General features: G+C 34.5%; 1 protein-coding gene across 5 annotated transcripts in view; it reads right to left on the reverse strand.

The window, feature by feature from the left end:
* Vps13D (vacuolar protein sorting 13D) overlaps window positions 1-21,001 on the reverse strand; it is a 166,383-nt gene that overhangs the window by 93,936 nt on the left and 51,446 nt on the right. For all 5 annotated transcript variants that reach the window (XM_083120752.1, XM_083120751.1, XM_083120748.1 and 2 more), the window contains exons 17-28: window positions 20,153-20,377; window positions 19,254-19,391; window positions 18,233-18,475; window positions 17,247-17,495; window positions 16,654-16,822; window positions 16,097-16,309; window positions 15,139-15,384; window positions 7,408-7,621; window positions 4,739-5,000; window positions 4,100-4,236; window positions 2,023-2,275; window positions 686-846 (exon numbers count right to left, since the gene is read on the reverse strand). In XM_083120752.1, the coding sequence (XP_082976878.1) occupies window positions 686-846; window positions 2,023-2,275; window positions 4,100-4,236; window positions 4,739-5,000; window positions 7,408-7,621; window positions 15,139-15,384; window positions 16,097-16,309; window positions 16,654-16,822; window positions 17,247-17,495; window positions 18,233-18,475; window positions 19,254-19,391; window positions 20,153-20,377 (2,510 nt within the window). The remainder of the gene's footprint in view (window positions 1-685; window positions 847-2,022; window positions 2,276-4,099; window positions 4,237-4,738; window positions 5,001-7,407; window positions 7,622-15,138; window positions 15,385-16,096; window positions 16,310-16,653; window positions 16,823-17,246; window positions 17,496-18,232; window positions 18,476-19,253; window positions 19,392-20,152; window positions 20,378-21,001) is intronic.

The following is a 21,001-nucleotide window of genomic DNA, read 5'->3' on the forward strand; positions in this document are numbered from 1 at the left end:
AGTAATAATGCATCCCTACTGTATCTTCTCTACCAATGTTCATTCACGTGCATAAACATGATTGTACATGATTTTCATCTCATTTTCTTCCGTTTCCCTTTGATACCCTAATTTTTTTGAGCAGTGTACAATAATAAATTGATTATCTGAATTTGATGACACCATCCTTCTTTCATAAAAACAACATTTCAGATAATATGGAATATACTGTAATAAACACGTACTGTACATTAAAAACCATTAGAGTAAACATGACAACAAACAAAAATAAAATGCTATTAATAGGTACAATATATACTGCATGTACAATGTTATACATCATTTGAAATCCCTTGGGTATGTGATTAAATATTAATTATAGATATGGAAAAATATTTTTGTGTATTTTTAAAATTCAGTAAAAACTGTTTCAGAAAAATTAGAGTTTTGAGCATGCAAGTTTTTAGTGTAATTATTCCATTGCATTAATGTACATTTCCATGAGACTGGAACTCCATAAATGTATCACACTGACGTTTGTAGACCCTGAGACACACCTAGATACCCAATAATTATAAACTGATTTTGAGAATTGAATTCAATCCAAACTTTCTGATACAGATACCACTGGTATAGGCCAATACCAATAAATCAACATCAGCAAAGACTCACCTTATTAATAATATGCCACAAAAAAATAACTTACTGAATTGTAATGAGAAACAAAGTTTGGAGCAGTTTTGTCAACTTGCAGAACATTGATATGAACCAAGTTATCTTCTCGATAAATATTTCTTGGCGAACTGGAAGGTCGAGGTGATGGTGGTGGAGTGCAAGGGTATTCCACATTGGTTGTCTTTTTCGAAGCTGAAATCAATGATTTGCATTATGTGTAGTCTACAGATAAACATCATTACAGCATAAAGAACATGTAGCCATATTGCATAAGGATCTTTTATTTATTATATATTTTGCAAGAGAAAATACTTAAATCAAAGTGACTACTCCATGACCCATAATTCCTGGTTCTTAAGACAAATCTTTAAAAGATTCAAAGTGAACAACAATAACAATCGTTATAATACAATAAAATGTATGAACATTTTATGCTAAACATTTGTGAATAGTTCCTCATTCATCTTGCACCAAAAGCTAAAAATAAATCGTCAATTGATATCAAATAATGAACCACTCCTTCACATCCAAAATTAAATACTCATCTCACATAAGTTAGCTAAAAGTAACACAAAAAAGTAGTTAATTAATGTCAATGTTAATGTTAATTCCCACTGTTAAAAGTTTATCAAGGTGACCTTGCTCCCCTTGAAATTTAGAATTAACCGATTACCCCTTGGGACATACAATAATAAAGCATTTATTGAGGGAGGACCTTGCTTTCTTTTTGTTGCCATCAGTAAAATGAGCAACCCCTCCCCCCCTCACCAACCCAGCAATCTTATCTCAAAGTAATAATATCAACCTTCAATGAAATTAAAGCATTTTTTTTATATTTAGTGACAACATATTCATAAATATGGAGAAACTAGTACTCAATTTATCCGTGAAACTGTTTTCTTCTTCTTTGTTCTATTAATTTCAGTGGCCAGTGCCACCATCCCCTTTGGAACTATTATCCACTACCGTGACTCTCTTATCCCAATTATGAAAACATATTCATCATGACTAAGTTCCATTTTTATGCTATTAGAAGTCATCTCTTCAGCAGATAGGCAATAAATAATACGTTTTGAAATTAACATGGAACAATTAGTGTATTTTAATAAAATTATATTATAATTTTAGTTATTGTAATTTGACAAACATTAGAAGATAGAGGTAAAAATTCACATTACACTTAAATTTGTAACTAATTGAAAAATATACATGCAGGTATCTATGGATGTGTAAGCTGCCTTCATTTAATTTGATCTGATCATTACCCTTATTAGTGGACAAAAAATCCAAAAGGCATAATGTTACAACATCTGAGACATTAAAAAAGGACTGCATTAAAATAATGTTTTGCTTAGTTATGCAACCTACCAGATTTCTGTTTAGCTAATTTATGGAAAGTCCAAAACACAGTTTCAGTCTCCAAATGATCAGGTAATGATGAATGCGGATGCACAAATGCATCATGTGATACCAAATTTGGGCAGGACCTTGAAATAAAGCTTTTATTTCCACTGGGTCCTTCAGGCTCAGGTTCCTCGCTGGAAGAGGATACAACAATGTATCTGTGCTTTGAATCTGGTTCCCTGAGTAAATCCTCCATTAACAATGACCTTAGTGACATCTGAAACAAAGATTAAATTAATCCGTCACAAGAGAAGAAAGAAAAAGATCAAAAGCACATCAAATGCTTTCTTTCAAATTATTTGCACTACTAGTGGGATTCACAAAAAAGTTTAACTAAAAGAGAAAGCATATTAATATTCACAGTTTCATCAGGATAAAAATTAGGGATTTTCAGATATGAAAGAAATAAACAGTGACACAAAATTCACCAGTATCAATAACTAGGAAGATGAATCTTTTGTTCTTGACAGAAATATGAAATCTGGAATTACATAATGTAAGGGTCATTTTTGAAGTTTTTAAAAGGTGTGAGGCATATCTTCCTTACATATTTTGTCACAAAATAAATGCAAAATCAAGTGCAATATGCAAAATATACTCTACAACCTGAAATTTACAGTTTATTTACCAACAATGATTTCTGGTTTCTGGAGTCTGAATTATTCTGCAAGTTATGGAAAATTCTGGAAACTGATTAATTCTGCTGCACAGGTATAAACTTAATAATAAAATAAATTCATGATATATGAAGAATCTGGATGCTTTGTTCACCTCCTTAAGTTGTTTGTAATCAGGTAATGCTAATGGGCCTACCCTTGGAAAACAAACTCTGTATTTTGACATTTATATCTTACATTCATAAAAATAATGACAAACAGCAGAATTTTGCACTAAGTTGCATTATAGAAATAATGAATTGGTAAAATTGTTCACAATTTTACCAATATGCTGATAGAGCAATTACTCTAGTTTATATTAAAACAATTTAACAAACTAACTAAATCTCTAGCCTACTTAAACCCGAAGGTTCATGGCTGCAGCAACACAGGCCTTCCATCTGTCCCTATCCTGATCAAGATCTATATAATGTTTTCCATCTCTACTCCTTTAGGTCCATCTCAACGTTATCTCTCCATCTTCATCTTGGCCTTCCTACTGGTCTCTTACCATCAGGTTTCCCAACAAGAATCCTGTAAACTCTTCTTTCCTCTCCCATTCGTGCCACATGGCCTGCCTACCTAAGTCTTTTTGATTTAATCATTCTAATAATATCTGGACATTAAAACAAATTATGTAGTTCTAAGTTATGTAACCTTCTTCACTCACCTGTCTCCTCATCCCTTTTAGGTCCAAATATTTTCCTAAGGATTTTATTTTCAAACACTCTCAATTTATGTTCCTCTTTCAATGTAAGGGGCCAAGTTTCACATCCATATAATAGTACAGGTAAAATTACTGTTTTGTATATTTTAACTTTTAGTTTCTTGGATTATCAAACGAGAAGACAAAAGTTTATGAAGAGAAAAAAGTAACATGCATTTCCTGAATTAAGCCTGATTTTATTTCCTCTTTAATATCTTTTTATTTGTTAGTATTATTCCTAAGTACTTGAATTTGGAAACTGGTTCATACGAGTTGTTATCAATAATTAGATTTTGATTATTACCTAACACTTGGTTTCGGCCTGTAAGCATATATTTAGTTTTCTCTCTGCTAACTTCCAAACCTATTTTAAAAAAATATGTTAGCATTATTCTTAATTGAATTTGCATCATCCTCCAGTAAGTCTACATCATCTGCATATGCTAACAGCTGAGTCACAATTAATTAAATTAATACAATTTAGCAGTTTAAAATTAAATTCCATGAGAGCAGACTGAAAAATACATTTCATGGGAAATGTAAATGAAAGATACATTATGACAAAATAAAAAATATTAATCAATAACTTCCATATAAGTTCTAAAGCACAGTAAAATTTCATCTTTCAGCTTGACTAAATGTACTACAAACCTAGTATTGCCAAAAAATATGTGCTTACCTGAATATTTGTTTCATATTTGTTTGACTTATCATAGTGGACAACGAAGTCATCAAATGACAAATCCACAAGTCCCTTCTCCCCATCACCAAAATCTCCCTTGAGTTCAACAGTGAAAACTGGCAGTTCAAAATATACTGTAATGATAATTCCATAACACATGTACTACAGAATTTAGAACAAAAATGTACTAATAAACACTTAATCACTCTAAGAAAAATCTGATTTCAATCATTTTGTGACAGTACACTGACTACCGTAGGTCAATATAATCCCACACAGAACACAAACTGTTAAAATGTATTTCACTGTAAATTTATTTATTGAAAATATTCCAGACACAGCACAGATGTGAACAATGAAAAAAGGGGGAAAAAAGAGAGTATAACTGATCCCAAATAAGAGTATGAATTTATTATTAACTGATTAACTCGTGTATCCACCAAATTATGTGTATATATTCATAAAAAGAATAACTAGCATAAGTTTGCACTAAATTACAGAATATCTGCAAATGTATTGGATCAGTAAAAGTACCAAGAATTAAAATTCTGTAACACTGATATACCTATATCAGTAGAGTACCAGTTAACCTGTCTCATAATTACATAAAACTAATTCAAAATTCTTGCAACTTACTTTTAAGTATAAGCGTGTGTTCCTTTTCGCCATGTTGTTTTGATTCAGATTTCAGTAGCCTGGCCCTCAGTGCTTCGTCCATTTTTAACGGAGACACATCATTCTTCAGATCCTCATCCTCTTCCATGATGTCTCCCAAGTGATGGGTGGGAACTGCCTCCTTATGGTTGCTATACATTAAACTGTCCAGAGATTCCAAGAGCTGTTCATATTGCTGTCTCGACAAGGACACTTTCAAAGGAGTCACCACTCTGCCCTGAATCTAGAAAGAAAACCAAAGAGAATTATGAAGATCACAGTTGGGTATATAACCTAGTCATCACTAAGCAATGTCAAACGTTATAATACACAGGGTGTAACAAAAATACAGGGCAATACTTCAGGAATGGATTCCTCATGTGTAGAGAATAAACAAAAGTTTCTATCAACAGGTGGGAATGTGGTGCTGAAATAACAACCAGAAGTCTGACATGTAAAACATTATTTTTAGTCTATGTCAGTACAGCAATGTTCACTATGAATGCTGTCAACATGAATGCACTGTGCATCATATTTCAGTACCACATATCTAGCTTGTGGTGAAAATTTGAACTATTCTTTTTTTATCAGCATTTGCTTCTCCATAGCTTCTACACTAAGTTTCAGCCACAATCCGATGCCTCAAATGGACTCCAGAGAGATCTGATTGGAATTCTAATTATATGCAACTGGTACTTGCAGGTCTTATTACTCAGAAATTACAAATTTCCGGACCCATGTTGATCTGAATTGATTGATTTAGTTTGTTTTACTTCACGTTTTGTGCCTCTTGGCTAATTTGCAAAGACGGGGATGAGTGATGAAATGATGAATGGACATTCACAAACCACCAAGCCCGAGCAAGATTCATACCCAGGGCAGTTGGCGTCGCAGCGCGATGTGCTAACCACTCGGCCATGTTGATCTGAACTTTTTCCTTCTCTACGCATGAGGAATCCAATCCTGAAGTATTGCCTTGTATTTTCATTACACCCTGTATAAAGTTATCAATAAGAGTACCTTGTAATATGTTTTATGTTTAGCTACAAAATCTGGTGATCTACATGAAAAATCAATTTACTGAACTTGAAAACAGCAGTATTATATGCATATCAATGAAATTGTGCAACTTCCTAATTTATATTAACCAAGTTGTATTGGCCAATACCAGTATCAGACACTATCAGTGGAATTTTATTCATTGATACTAGTTGATACTTTTATGGAGTTTGAGGATTTCATGGGGTTTGCAAAAATTCCATGCAATACTTTTGCAGAGTCTAATTATCCTGAACATCATGCAAAACTCTCAATTTTATCTTTTCTTTTTGCACCAGTACTGTGCAAAAAAAAAAGTTAATTTTGCGATTGAAAGATAGATATATTCTATGTACCGTATTTGCCGGCATATAAGATGCACTTTTTCCCTTTAAAAATAGGCCTGAAAAACAGTGTGTGTCTTATCCACCGATACTCAGTTATTTATTACCTTCATATCCGGAAATTTTCTCTGTTCTCAGTTAGAGGTTTTCTTTCTTGCTTCCTTGTGGTATGTGACGAAGAAGATTAAAATGTATTCTTTTCTAGTTAGATTAAGTAAGTTATTGTTTAAAGTAGATCTACGTATTATTTTATTAGAAATACTGTAAATTAATTATAAATTCAGTGATAAAGTTCTCTCCTCAAAAATGTGTTAAAAAAGGGGATGCATCTTATATGCTACCAAATATGGTAATTCTTGAATATTTTAAAGCAAAACTCTGGTAAATTGCAGAAGTATATTTACATATGAATATTAATCAATGGCTTGTACAAATTTTATTTTTTTCAATTTTTCAAGAATTAGGGTGGCTACTCTAAGACCATGATAAAATTCAAGTATAATTCCCGGTTTTCAAGGCAAATTTTCCAAAAATTCAAGGGTAAAAGTAGATGTTTTCTCTATTTCAACCTTATGTACTACAGCCTCTCACCCCCCCCCCCCCCCACACACACACACACACACAAATATATTAACAATATAAAGGCTCTGTGTGATTCCAATGTATCCAAAAAGTCTAATTCAATTCAATTAAACAATATATATATTTAAAATATTTAATTTAAGGTGCGGAGTTTGCATTTGCCATTTCACACACAGAGACTCGAAATACATCTACAAACACAAGTCACAAATGTCAAGGGACATACAGATCTACTAAAAAATGTTAATTGCATGAGAATTTCAAACTCAAATTTACCTAATCAGCTTCAAAATATCTTATCTTGCAATAATATTGTCTGTCAGATAGACAAAGAACACTAACAAATCAAATGGACTGAGACAATTCTGTTTATCTCCACACAGATTTCTCTTCTTTCCTCCATAAACATAAAAAGATAAACCATGAAAAACTTGTTCAAGGCATTTATAAATATGTATAAATTGAGTTGGATTTGGATTAATAAAAGTTGCAATTTTTCACGTCCACGGAGAAAAATTAATGCAGAATTCACATATAACTCCCAGAGACAATAATTCATACAGAATTCCCAGAATTCAAGGAATTCCCGGTGAGTAGCCACCCTGTATCAGCATCAGTATCAGTTCAAAGTGGTAATAATAACAACCCTAATAATAACCAAATGCACACAATGGAAGATTTCCATACCTGAATAACATCCTGTTTCTCTATTTCCTGAAATTCAGTTCCAGCATCATCACCAAGGAGTACAGTTGGAAAACTGTCAGAATGTTTCATCACATTTCTTCCTATATCTCTATCAATGACTAATTTTATTACTGTGTCATGGAGTATAGGTTTTCCATCTTTAGCACAAGAATAAAGTTTCTCAGCCCTCAGCAACAAGCTCTCAGATACTGGTCTATCAGAAAAATGAAATCAAAATATAACACACACATTATAAGCAGTATAACATTATTATTGATATAAACATTACTGAGAGATTGCTTTATATATATATACAAATACTAACCAGTTGTCAATTTTTAATGTTTTATTCATTTCCAACTCCAATTAGCTGTATTAACTTATTAACTAGAGTTAACTAAATTAACTCTGCTTTCAAACCAGCCTTTTCAATTCCTTTTCTTTTCCTCTGTATGGTGTTTCCACATAATATATGTATCTGGATTATTAGTGTAAAATATTCGTAAATTAATATTATTGTAATTATTGTTTGAATTTGTAAGCAACTTGGTATTCTATGTTTAATGTGGGGTGTAAATCCCATTACATTATCTGTATGCTGAGATGATAAAAAAAAATATGGCTTTAAATAAAACTCCAATACAATTAATAAATTAACCAACTAAGAAATTAACTCCACTACAAAGAATAAATTAACCAACTAGCAAATTAACTCCACCATAAAGAATAAATTAACCAACCTTCAGGTCAATCTTCATATTGTCATTCCATCATCATCTTGGCGTTCCCTCAGGTTCTTGCTGTCAGGTTTCCCAACAAGAACCCTGCGAACTTTTCCATCCTTCCCTTCTTAAATGGCCTGACCACCAAAATCTTGTAGATTTAATTATTCTAATAATATCAGTGTTACGTATACTTCGCCACTCCCCTGTTCTTTCATCTTTTTTAGGTCCAAATAACTTTCTTAAAGTTTTATTTCCAAAAACATAATTTATGTGCCTCTTATACTATAAGGGACTACATTTCACATCGATAATAATAATAATTTAGGTACATAGTTTGGCAAAACTTCTTTTAAAGTTCACTTTATGGACAGATAGGTTAACTTGGAGTGGACCTACAGTTTAAACTAGGATCAAAACCACTGGCAATCAAACAAACTTGATTACAAGATGACAATGTTAATTACAGGAAAACCTCGTTAATACGAAGTTCAAGGGACCAAAAAATGTCAACTTCGAATTAAACGACTTCGAGTTATCCAAACTTTTCAAGATGGCGCCTGTTTTTCAGGTGTAAATAAAGTAGAGTATAAATTACACCTACAACGGATGTTTTATACTTGGTGGTAGCTCAGAAAATAATCTTTACATGTACTAACAGTTGGGCTGAAAAGTTCGTAGGCTAACATAGTAAAAAATATTTTTTTGACAAAATTCGATTTTATTATTCAATATAATTGCCTTCAAGGGCGATACAACGATTATAGCGGTCATACAATTTTTCGATGCCATTTTTATAGTACGATTTCTCTTTAGCCTCAAAATAGGCCTCAGTTTCGGCGATTACCTCTTCATCAGTGCTAAATTTCTTTCCAGCGAGCATTCTTTTAAGGTCTGCAAACAGGAAAAGTCACTGGGGGCCAGATCTGGAGAATATGGTGGATGGGGAAGCAATTCCTAGTCTAATTCATATAATTTTGCCATCGTTTTCATTGATTTGTGACACGGTGCATTGTCTTGATGAAACAGCACTTTTTTCTTCTTCAAATGGGGCCGTTTTCGCATGTTCAAATATTCATGCACAATATGTCCAACACGTTCCTTTGATATTTTTAAAGTCTCAGCTATCTCGATCAACTTCACTTTACGATCATTTAAAATTATTTTGTGGACTTTTTTGATGTTTTCGTCGGTAACAGCCTCTTTGGGGCGTCCACTGCGTGCATCGTCTTCGATGCTCATTTCGCCTCGTTTAAATTTAGTAAACCACTTCTCAACGGTTGATTTTCCTGGTGCAGAGTCCGAATAATGTTTATCAAGCCAAGCCTTGGCTTCAACAGTATTTTTTTTCGCCAAAAAGCAATGCTTTATTAACACACAAAATTATTTTTTATCCATTTTTTCACAATAACAAAAGCTGCTTCACTCACAATGCTATATCTCACGAACTAATTATCCGGCAGCTGTGAAATTTATACACGTATCGTTTGAAGGTTAGTACTAAGTAAAAATCACATGGATTTCATTCTAGTAACGCCATCTATGAGTCAGCCTACGAACTTTTCAGCCCAACTGTTATATAATAATATTGTACGTTTTAAAGAAAATGTAAAACATGTTACACAAAATGAGAACACGGAGCTTACGTGGACACAAAGATTCCAAGGAGACTGTTAACACCATTTATCCTGCTTAGTTATACAACCGGTTATGCACAGGATGCATGTTGTGGCAAAAAGTCTTTTAAAAAACTGTATTTTCTTTTAATTGTGCAAAGTCATTGTTCGTCCATGAAATTCTTACAATTTTAGTTCATAAGAAACCTGTTTGCACGGAGACCTACGGAAAGGAAAACAATCTCGTTTATTGCAAGAAGTGAAACTCGGAAGAATCTTGACAGTAGTCACACTGGTGGGAGCAAGAGACGGGAGATAATCGGACAGAATGAGTATTGGATTTTATGTGTGTTCACTAGAACATTGTCCGTTACAGGATTAACTGGTAAAGAGAAGATTCTCTTGGGAGAGAACACAACCTTTCCCTGGCACAAATAAAAAAAAATCGGGGCTGTAAATTTTGTTCTGGTTCGGCTGTCTAAAACACATCGTAAAAAAAGTCACGTTTTCTTTGCTTCAGTTAACTTCATATTCGCCCCCCCCCCCCTCTCCACCTTTGCAGGGATAAGTCCAAACTCTTCCTCAACTTGCATTGTAATCCCCTCTGAAAAAGTAAACACACAACTTGCGATCTGTTTGCACCGAATGTGTATCCTAGGGCACATTAAACAGTGCCGCACTCGATAATCACTCTGGTTTGGATCCCACTTTAAACTGTATATTTAGTCCCGCTTAGCTCATCAGCATAAAATTAACTCAAAACAAGCTTTACGAAACTTTCATATTTTCAGATTAATCGACAATTTATTGTAGGATTCAGGAGTATTCTGGAGGTCAAACACTCGCTCCGCCAAAACTTTTCCTCTCATATTCCTACATTGAGCATTTTCTTTTTTTTTAACAGCAGCACGCTAATGGTTCTGAAGAAAAGCGACAATTATACGAAATTTATGTGCATTGTGAAGTTGTTTAATCAAACAGCTTTGCGAGATTCAAAACAATGACGCTTATGTACTGGATGAGTCATTGCCCTTATGGGTAAGCCACAGCTTTCCAGACGCTAGACTAAACACTGGCGCCAGCTGCAGCATAAACACAATAAGACGGGCTGGAAGTTAGAGCAGCAGGTGGCAGAAGGGAAATCATCCACATTTTAAAGATAACGCAATTGTCAAAAACCAAACTTTTATCAGCAGTGTGAAAAAGAAAAATGACCCTTGCATTACGTTTTACCATGCAACAGACAATACGGCAATATTTCCTATCCAGACAGCTACATTCAAACAAGAAAGAGGGACCTGAATTCTGCAATTATCGCATTACCATGCACACCAGTGGCAGATAATGAGCTGTTGTAGGAGAAGGAAGGGGGTCACTTTTCTTTTACTTATCCCATGGTTTTTGTTCGTTTTGAAGAAGGTATTCAGAACTCGTTGCTTTTTTTTTTAGACGCCAAAGGAAAAAAGACTGTGTGCGCACACAAGCAAGAAAATCGTGGCCGAAACAATTAGCAACAGACCCCCCCGTTTACTGATATTAAAAGGGGAGAAGTCACTCAGCCAACATAACACTGTTTTGGCAAATTTTATGATCAGCACATCTGGGAAACGTATGAAGCGGGAAACTGGAGTTGCAACACACGTAAGATCGACGTCAACTTTTGCGGGAAACCTAGATGACAATGCATTAAGCGGGTTGATGATCTTTAGTTGTCCTATGTGGCTTTGATTATCTGTAACAGTTTCCCTTTTTTTATGAAGTTCTACAGGGCACAAAGAACACGCTTTTAATGAAAGTGGTTACCGGAAGTTGTCGGCTACCAGGTCAAAAGTTGCTCGCTCATGGGCAATTGCTGAATCTCGAGCTCAGAGCTAGACAGATGGGTGAGACTTCCAGGCGCCACGCGTCTTGTATTTTGGAACATTCCTGCGATCTTATCTCACATTTCTCATCTAGCACTGGTGAACATTTTCAAGGTGGCGCATTCAGCAAGGAAAGAGCTTGACCTGCCATGCACATTGACAAAGAATGTCAATGTCCAGCAGGCATTTCGGGCTGCTTCACTCGAGTTGTCAGCAGCTCTTAGGACAAGGAAACATGTCAAGGTCAAGTTAAAATAACGTCCAAGCTCTCGCCACATTCGATCTTCTCTTGTCGACTTACACAGGTGTCTACTTCGAATTAAGCGAAACCAGTTTTGCCGAAGGGTCTTGTAAACAACTTCGTATTAAAAATTATCCATATTTTGATTTATCCGTACTGAAATATATTATAAATCCTTGAAATATATTATAAATCCTATCTTATCGGCTGGGGAATGGGAAGAACTTCGGATTAAAGGGTACTTCGTATTAACCAATATCGTATTAACGAGGTTTTCCTGTACTACACTGTCAGAGAGGCCTTTAGCCAGATAGTATAAAACAAAGGAAAAAGATTTATGCACTTCTAATATGCTCACTATACAGGGTGACCTGTAATTAGATGTATTCCCTGAAAGGGGTTGAAGTAGAGGCAATTTGCAATAAATTTGATCATATGATACCCCATCTGAAAGGTAGTAGTTTTTGAGAATTGAATTTTTATTGTCTTTTTTTTTAAATTACAATTTTCAACATAAAAATACGAATTGAGAAAAACAGCTCATTGTATGGCACTTATTTCAGCATTTTCTGATAGTTAACAAATAAGTGGTTCGTTGAAAAAAGATTGTCCCAAATAACAATCACATGTAAGTAACGGGTGGGTCTAAACTTACAAGTGGTGATAAACAAAAAATAATACTTCATTCATTTTCATGTTAATTTCCTTAGAAGCACACTATCTGGGCTGCTGTTATTCACGCTTTGGTTGTTACATGTTACATTGTACGCCCACTAGAGGAGAATACTTGTCTTATCACGTAAACAAGTGATACAAATGTGAATCATGCAGCTCGCTAGATGGCAGTGAAATGACGCTCACTAGATGGCAGTACCTAAGAGCCTATCTCAGGTTGAAAGTGGCTGATCTACATAAATCTCCTTTGCGTAGCCTCGCAACGAAATCAATAAGTGATACAATAGGTGCTAATGTTGTTATTGTGCTATTCAACAATGGTGCATGCGACAATGAGGAATGCGCTGATATTTTCTACTGTTACGGGTTTTGTGATGGTGACGCAGCTGCAGCATGAAGAGAATATGAGCGTCATTTCCCTAACCACCATTTACCAGATGTATGACATACCAGTGCATCCGGGAAACCGGTTCGGTTCGAGGATGGCAAGGCAATGCAGGCAGCCCTCGCGAGTTTGCTCCTGAAGCGGAGGAAATACTGGAGTGTTTTCAAAGAGACGAGAGTTGTGGCCAAGCAACTTCGCATCAGTCAGTGGAAAGTGTGGTTCAGTTTGCTTTATCCAAACCACTACACACCCGTGCATGCTCTGGAGGAGGGAGAGACTGCCAGGAGGATGGATTTTTGTCGTTTTCTAGTAAACGCTGATCTTTAAGATCCAGCTTACTTCAGCAAGATTTTATGGATTGACGAATCAAAGTTTGACCGGAACGGCCAGGTTGACGCCTTGCGACTTCTACATTTGGGGCCACATGAAAGACTTAGTTCACAAGACACCGGTAAACTTGCAAGAAGAGCTCAGGGAGAGGATCTTAACAGCTGCTCAACACATCAAGGGCACCATCACACCACGAGTTACGAGAACAAATGTCCGTAAAAACCTGTGTGCCTGCATGTAATGTGTAATGTTCTTTAATTGTAATGTTCATTGATTCCATTCACATGTAAATGAATGAAGTATTATTTCTTGTTCACAAAATGTGAATGTTAGCAACATTTGTACCTTGTTGGATAGCTGATGACACAAGGAAGTAATTTGTACGCTTCGTGTCATACCATTTTTATTATTAATACGTTGCCAAGTAAATTAAGAGTGCATTTTTTTTATCACCACTTGTAAGTTTAGACCCACCCCTTACATGTGATTGATATTTGGGACAAACGTTTTTTTCAATGAACCACTTATTTGTTTGTTATAAGAAAATGCTGAAATAAGTGCCATACAATGAGCTGTTTTTTCTCAATTCACATTTTTATGTGGAAAATTGTAAAAACTACTACTTTTCGGACGGGGTATCATATGGTCAAATCTATTGCAAATTGCCTCTACTTTAACCCCTTTCAGGGAATACATCTAATTACAGGTCACCCTGTATAATAAGCCAAACTATGGACTATTATTTTAGGAAATTTACCTGCAAATTTAAAATCACTTGGTAAACACAAGTACATCATTTGTATATGAGTAGAACTAAAAATTGAGATTTGTGCAAAAATATACTTAAAATGAAAGAAAACAGTTTACATACTAATCACATTAACACATGCTTCCAAGGTATAGTTTTTCTGTGTTTAAATTACTTGTACTTGCTAATTTACAATGCAAACAAGAGATATTGTTCAATATTCGACCTAATAAAATATTCGATTGTAAAAATATTACATTTTGATGTTGATTTTAAATAAATAAATTACTGTTGTTAAGAACTTCTCCAAATAAGCTTAAGTTTGCTAAAACTTACACGACTTTCTGATCTGATGATATAATTTGATTTTTTGTCACTGCCTAGCTTGTTCAAAAGATGAATTTACAAATTTTCAGGTGTGCTTTAACCTTTAAACAGCCGAGCCGGTTTTCGAAAGTAACCCCTCTCTCGCAGCGGCCTTTGCGCGCGATTTTTAAATTTTTACACATTTCAAAAAAACGTTATATCTCAAACTATTTGAGCAATCTACTTCGGATAACTTTTGTTTGAAAGCAAAAACATCAGAGCATGCGACCGTGTACAATTCAGAAAGCCCAAGTGAGAAAAACTGGGTTGGGGTCACCCCCTCTTCTCCAGTTATTTTGGAAAAAGGGCACAAACTTTTGCATTGTTTTCAAAGAGTAGACCTTTTGCAACAAAGTGAAACTTGTTTCAAGTCCCTAGTTCTCATACAGGCTAAAAATAGCTAATTTGCATATTAGAGAAAGGGGGAGGGGGAGGGGGTTTCTTCCACATGACATTTCAAAGCCTTATATCAACATCTGTCAGCATTTACAACCTCACATACAAGTATGAAGGTCCTAAAAGCATGTGCATGTTGTAATCGGCACCATGGGTCATATATGACCCATTGGCTGTTTTCGCCTATACTTTCTAAGGGTCATATATGACCCATTGGCTGTTTAAAGGTTAATGATTCCATAACAGATTTTTCTCAACTGTACTAAAGCATAAATATTTTTACATAGTATACATACCACCACTTGAGAATTTTAAACCTATATTACAGTGTTCAGAAACATTATAAGTATCATACCATTGCCACTAATTAAATGAGAATTATGAACTTACTGAAAGGCACTTTCTCTGGATTTCCACCTCTTTTCGACATTTAAAGAATACAAATTCATGTCCCGAATTTCTATATTGTACCTTTCCCTTCGTGACATACCCCACAGATCATCTGTTTCGAAACATTCATTGCCAGACAGGTATGTGTTTTGTATTGTTATTTTACCCAGATGTGCAACAAAAACATCTGGGCTTGAAGGAGTTCGAGGTAATACTATCACTGGTGTTTCCAAAACTATGTCCAACCTGTATAAGATAAAAAAGAAACAGTTATGTTTGTATTCAACAAAAGTGAGCATGTACCACATTAGTTTCATTTGTAACAAACAAGACAAAAAGCAACATTACTGATGAACTTACATATAAAATTACTAATAATTTCATTGATCTGATATATCTATAAATAGCATCTAATTTAGTACAACATACAGGTATTTTATTATTTTTACGAGATTTCATTTATGTTAGTTCCTTTATTTATGAGACTTAGACAACACATCAGTATTGGCAGATACTAAGGGTGTTAGTATCAGAAAGAATAAGTTGTATGTCTCAAGAGTCTAAAAAAATGAGAAATGACATGTTTGTTGATAGTAAAAAAATATCCTGGAAATTATACAAAATAATTAGTTTTCATTATTTTTACAGCAACTTTGTGTAAAGAAATGGATTTTGTGATTAAATAATTATCTCACGTGCAATAATGAATATTTTTTTAAAGCAAAACTCAGGTAGATTTCTATGATATAGATCCAATGAAAAATTTATATAACTAATGATAGATATAATAAGTGTGTGGTAACATGGTGAAAATTCTGAAATTGAATATTATGAATTAACTGTTACATAACCTTTTCAAGGAACATGACACAAAGGCTATTATACAATTTTTACAGGGAGCACCTGGGAAAAAAAACACCTTATATATTTATATGTAAATTTTAATGTGAATACTTACTTGATATCCACAAGAAAATCTGATGTTTCATCTTCTGTTGGTGTATATGGAGTATAAGGAGTTGTTCCTTTAGTGCTTGTTGTTCCTTCTAGTTGTTCGAAGGACTGTGACAAACTGCGGCGTCGGCGACGAGGTGACATTTCAATAGATCCACCATAGAAAGAAGATGACAGGCGACTGTTCATATACAAACTTTGAGCTAAAGCCTCTGCCCTGGAAAAATATGTATTTCATGTAAAAATTACATACTTCTTTTATTAATCAAGAATAGTTTTGATAGGTTTGTGAATTACGTATATAAATATGCAGTTTTTTTCGAAAGACAAAACTCATTACAGCCAGTTGGTTACATACATCAAAGAGATAATGTTCTTCAAGCAACATTTAGAAGTTCATATCAGATCGGTAGAATCAACTATCATTAAGTTTTATATCAAGACTTATTGGGGTCTGGCCACACTTCATATGGTTTAATCATTCAATTTATCTTTAATTCCAAAAATATAGCATTAAGAAATTAAAGTAACAATAAATAAATAGACATAATTTTCACTAACCTTGCATGGACAAGACCAATAGCCATTTCAGTTGCAGCAGATTTAATTGACTTTGCTAAGTTTGTGAGGTACTGCTTGAATTCAGTAGCACAAGACTGAAGCTCATTGAGAAACTGTGCTGAATGTGTGTAACACATTGATGCCATTCTCAATTTCACCTCTGCAGAATCTGAGAATTATAAAATGAATAGTGTTATTTTTGAACTCAATTATATTACAATACACAAATATTCATTAATACAGCACTGATCATTTTAGCTCAAAACCTTAGTTGGTCTTTATGGAAAATATATAAGACTGGGAACAATATGTTTTCCTAAACTGTACAAGTTGCATTTCAAAAGTTAGGGTTGATTGATTATTAATTCTACAATGCAAAGCAATGCATACATACGCACCCACACACAAAAAAAGGTTGATTCACTTTCAAAAAAAGTGTACCAAAAGTAGTTAGAGATTACTAACAGACAGTTTCATTTAGTTTATGAATATCAAAAGATGCATACAATGTCACCAACATGAATTTACAAAACTGTGCCAGAGTATTTCAATGATGTACAGAAATCTCAAATAGTAAATTATACAGCACTTACCTGACAGGAGCCTCTCGTTCTTGACATCAAAAGACCGAGAGAAAGTAAAGCTAAAGGCCTTCGTTTCATCATGCGTGTGTTCCTGACACATGTTGTAAAGCTCAGCATTTAAGCACGTTATAAGACTGTGTGTCCTTTCTACTAAAGGATCATTACCAATGCTCAAAATTCTTTGATGTTTCTGTCCTTCGGGAGTCAGATCCAACACCTGCAATCCACCCAATGAACCCTGGACAACCAGTTGCGACCCTGGAAATAAGCAATGTAAGTCCAGTGAAACTACAGTTACATAACTATCATAATGTATGTCTTGCATGGAGAGAAGAGGAGAGGAGAGGAGAGGAGAGGAGAGGAGAGGAGAGGAGAGGAGAGGAGAGGAGAGGAGAGGAGAGGAGAGGAGAGGAGAGGAGAGATAGAGAGAGAGAGAGAGAGAGAGATGGTATTTACATAACTTTAATATATACTTTTTGCATTGGATCTAAATCAGTTGTGCTTTAAAATATTCATAATTTTATATGAGGTAATCATTAAATCAGAAAATTTAACTTAATCAGGCATGTGACAACCATATATAAAAAAAAATCAGATCTTATTTTCCTCACAAACATCAGGAAGAGTAAAGAGATACATGGGCACCACAATGTCTTTTTCATGACAATCCTTTTAGCAGCATGCATGTGCAAAACATGGTGATGATTGGTGGGGAATTTATTTTCGTACAGAAAGATCAAAAGGGAGTACTGGTGGAGGGCACAGCTTAAACACCAAAATGTAGCTATGCGGTAAACCTAACCCCGAACAATGTTCCCTTGACAATCAGCTGGGAGAAGTAGGGGAGTTACTGCTGACAGTTGCTGATGTTTTCCAGGAAAAAAATCTTTATATCCGCTAACTTAAATGTTTTCAATTATGGTCCACAGAACATTACTGAGAGGCAAAGTTAGTGTGAGCAACAGAAAAAAAGGGTTTTACAAAAAACAACTTACCAAATGTTGACTGTATCCTTGCATCTGTCATTGTGGCAGTGGCAATTTTTCTTCCAATGAGCGTGTTGTCTTTCACTACAGCACGAAGCAAAAGAACATTCAACCGATGAAAATCAAATGTAAGTTCTGTCCTAGTTGTAGGTGGTGTTAAAGCTCTGCTATTTTCAGATGATTCAGCCTTTTCGTCCTGTTTCAAACTGCATGACAATTCATTTCTAGATGAATCCAACGCTTCAGATGTATCTACGGATTTAAAGTAGGAAAAAAATACTAGTTAATTTAATATTCTTTTGAATAAGAAGTTACATAATACAATTTTTACAAAGTGGATGATAAAAAATTTAAGACATCGGTTAACAATATAGGTTCTGGTTTCTAAATATTTGAAAAGTGTTGTCCTGAGAAGTTGTCTGAAAAGCTTCTGCTTCGTGACTTCGTTGTTAAGTCAAAAATGACAGTTCAGCTGATTGTAGAATTATCTCATGTATCTAGAATGAAATATGCAACTAATTTGTTGAATATGGATTCCACGATTATATACATGCTGTGTTTTTTTAAAAAAGTTAATTTAGTTAGTGAGAAGAAATTTTACAGGAATTTAAATTACAATTTCATGTACCTTTCAGAATAGTATTAGAAGGTATTTATGTAAACAATAGGATGTTTGCCCCAATCTTATTTGGTCTAACATCCATTTCCCATATTATACATTTTCCCAAGCTGTGCTGATGTTAAAAAAGCTTTTCCTTTCTTACCTTCCACTTGCTGTTGTGTCATTTTATTCCAAGATAGACAATGAACTTCAGGTTGGTAATCTGTTTATGTAACAAGAGGGCAAGCTTCCAAAAGGGAAGGACTGGGACATTTTTTAAAGGAAACAAAGTCCATGCTAAAAATAACTGACCACCATGTTAGAAAAATAATAGTTACCAGTATTGGAAAATCTCTATTTTTATTGATAAACATTGGTAAACATTTCATATCTGCCCATCCCTAATACAAATGACTGTAAACTTCTTACCTGTAATATAATCGGTTTCATCAATTCCTTCTGTAGACTCTGCTGCCAGATTTGAAAGTTTTCTCTTTGCTGTTGTTTGCATCTGAGGGAAGACTCTCTTAACAAAGCCCATCAGCTCAACAATAGTTTCTTGATTTGCTAAAATGAAATTAAATTAAAATCACTCCTGTTTATTGAAACAGATTTCAAGAATTACATTCAGTGATGGAACTAATACAAAATTTAATTTCACTTGACCTTCTGAATATTTTATTTAAAGGCTTGCTTTCCAAAAATAATCAATTAAACCCAGTTCATATGCCAGTAGACTGTATTTCCTAATCCTTTTCTTCTGTACAATAAAAAAATGTAGATAAATACCATTACAACTTAATATTATGGAGCAGAAACATCATTTTATACTAGTATGTCAGTAGTACAAATAGAAATAAACATTTTCTTATGAAAAATAAATACTGTTCTTAGAACATGACATTTATAAACAACCACAAAGAAATGAAAAGATTTACTCCCTTAGTAAAGAAAGTAAATTTGATAAATATCTATTTAAACCTATGCCAATGGCCAGCCAAGGGATGTAATACACCAACATAGCAGTGTAGCAATATCAACTTTTCACACACTACAAGAATGTTACCATGTTTTCATTCACCTACAATTCATCTGCTTGTGCACGTTGCTACAGCAGAGTGTGTAGAAACTTTGTCCGAGTCACACTTTTAAAGCACGTTTGTTAATTTTTTTTTAATGTTTTTATTGTTACATAAAGTATTATTCCAGCCCATCAGTTTTCTCATTGTTGTCAACTCATCTGCAAACAGTTGAAATATTGTGATGAAAATGAAAAACGAACAGCAAAAATCCAGCAGCATTTATCTAGAATTGAAAACTACTCTTACCTATAATATCTAGGTTGTTGAACTGGACTGATGCCATTTGCAGAGCCTCCGCAGTTTCTTCATTGGATGGACAGTTAGGACTAACAAATAAGATCTCTATGGTGATCAATGCTTCCAAATCTGGCATGTCGAGATTTGCAGAGGATGCATGAGTCCACATTTGTGATGTAGGAAGTGGGGATGTGATGCCCGGAGGTGAAGGAATTTGAAATGTTGGAGATGTTGCTAAAATTTTAAAAAGAAAGAGAAATATACACATTATCAATACAGCCAACACAAATGAATTACCATCTGTATAAATTTTAAAAATTCACCAGAATGTTATTTCTTAAAGCAAATGACATTGTGTAGGAATACTACAGAACATATAACAACAATTGTTAACTCGTTTCTTCTTCTGTCAATGTTTCAATCTTGTTTCTGGTAGTTTCTTCCGGGTGTTTGTAGAAAATAGGAACATAGATAAGAGATGTAACAGTGAAAGAAACATTTTAAATTAGGGTTGAGCCTATATGGATACACAGTAGACGATTGTTATGCCAGCCAGCCAGCCCTTAACAATCAAGCCTCTGCTGGTGGGTTACGTTTTGGCTGGTTTTGAAAGTAGTCTCATATTTCTCCCAAGTGAGAACAATAGATTGATGTCACAAGCATGTGGTGGAAACAGGCACGGGCTGCTGAGAAGGGATATATTTAGATCAGATGATGCTTGGTTTTGGCACTCCAGACACATGCAAACTGATGCAATAGTAGATAGATTGCCTGACAATGTGTGCCATCCACACACATCTTCATTACAGATGTTTTCAAAGTGAGATGCGCTGTCACCGAGTATTTTATGCACTGTCA

This window comes from Lepisma saccharinum, chromosome 4 (genome assembly GCF_977018435.1).
Source record: "Lepisma saccharinum chromosome 4, izLepSacc3.1, whole genome shotgun sequence".
NCBI lineage: Eukaryota > Metazoa > Arthropoda > Insecta > Zygentoma > Lepismatidae > Lepisma > Lepisma saccharinum.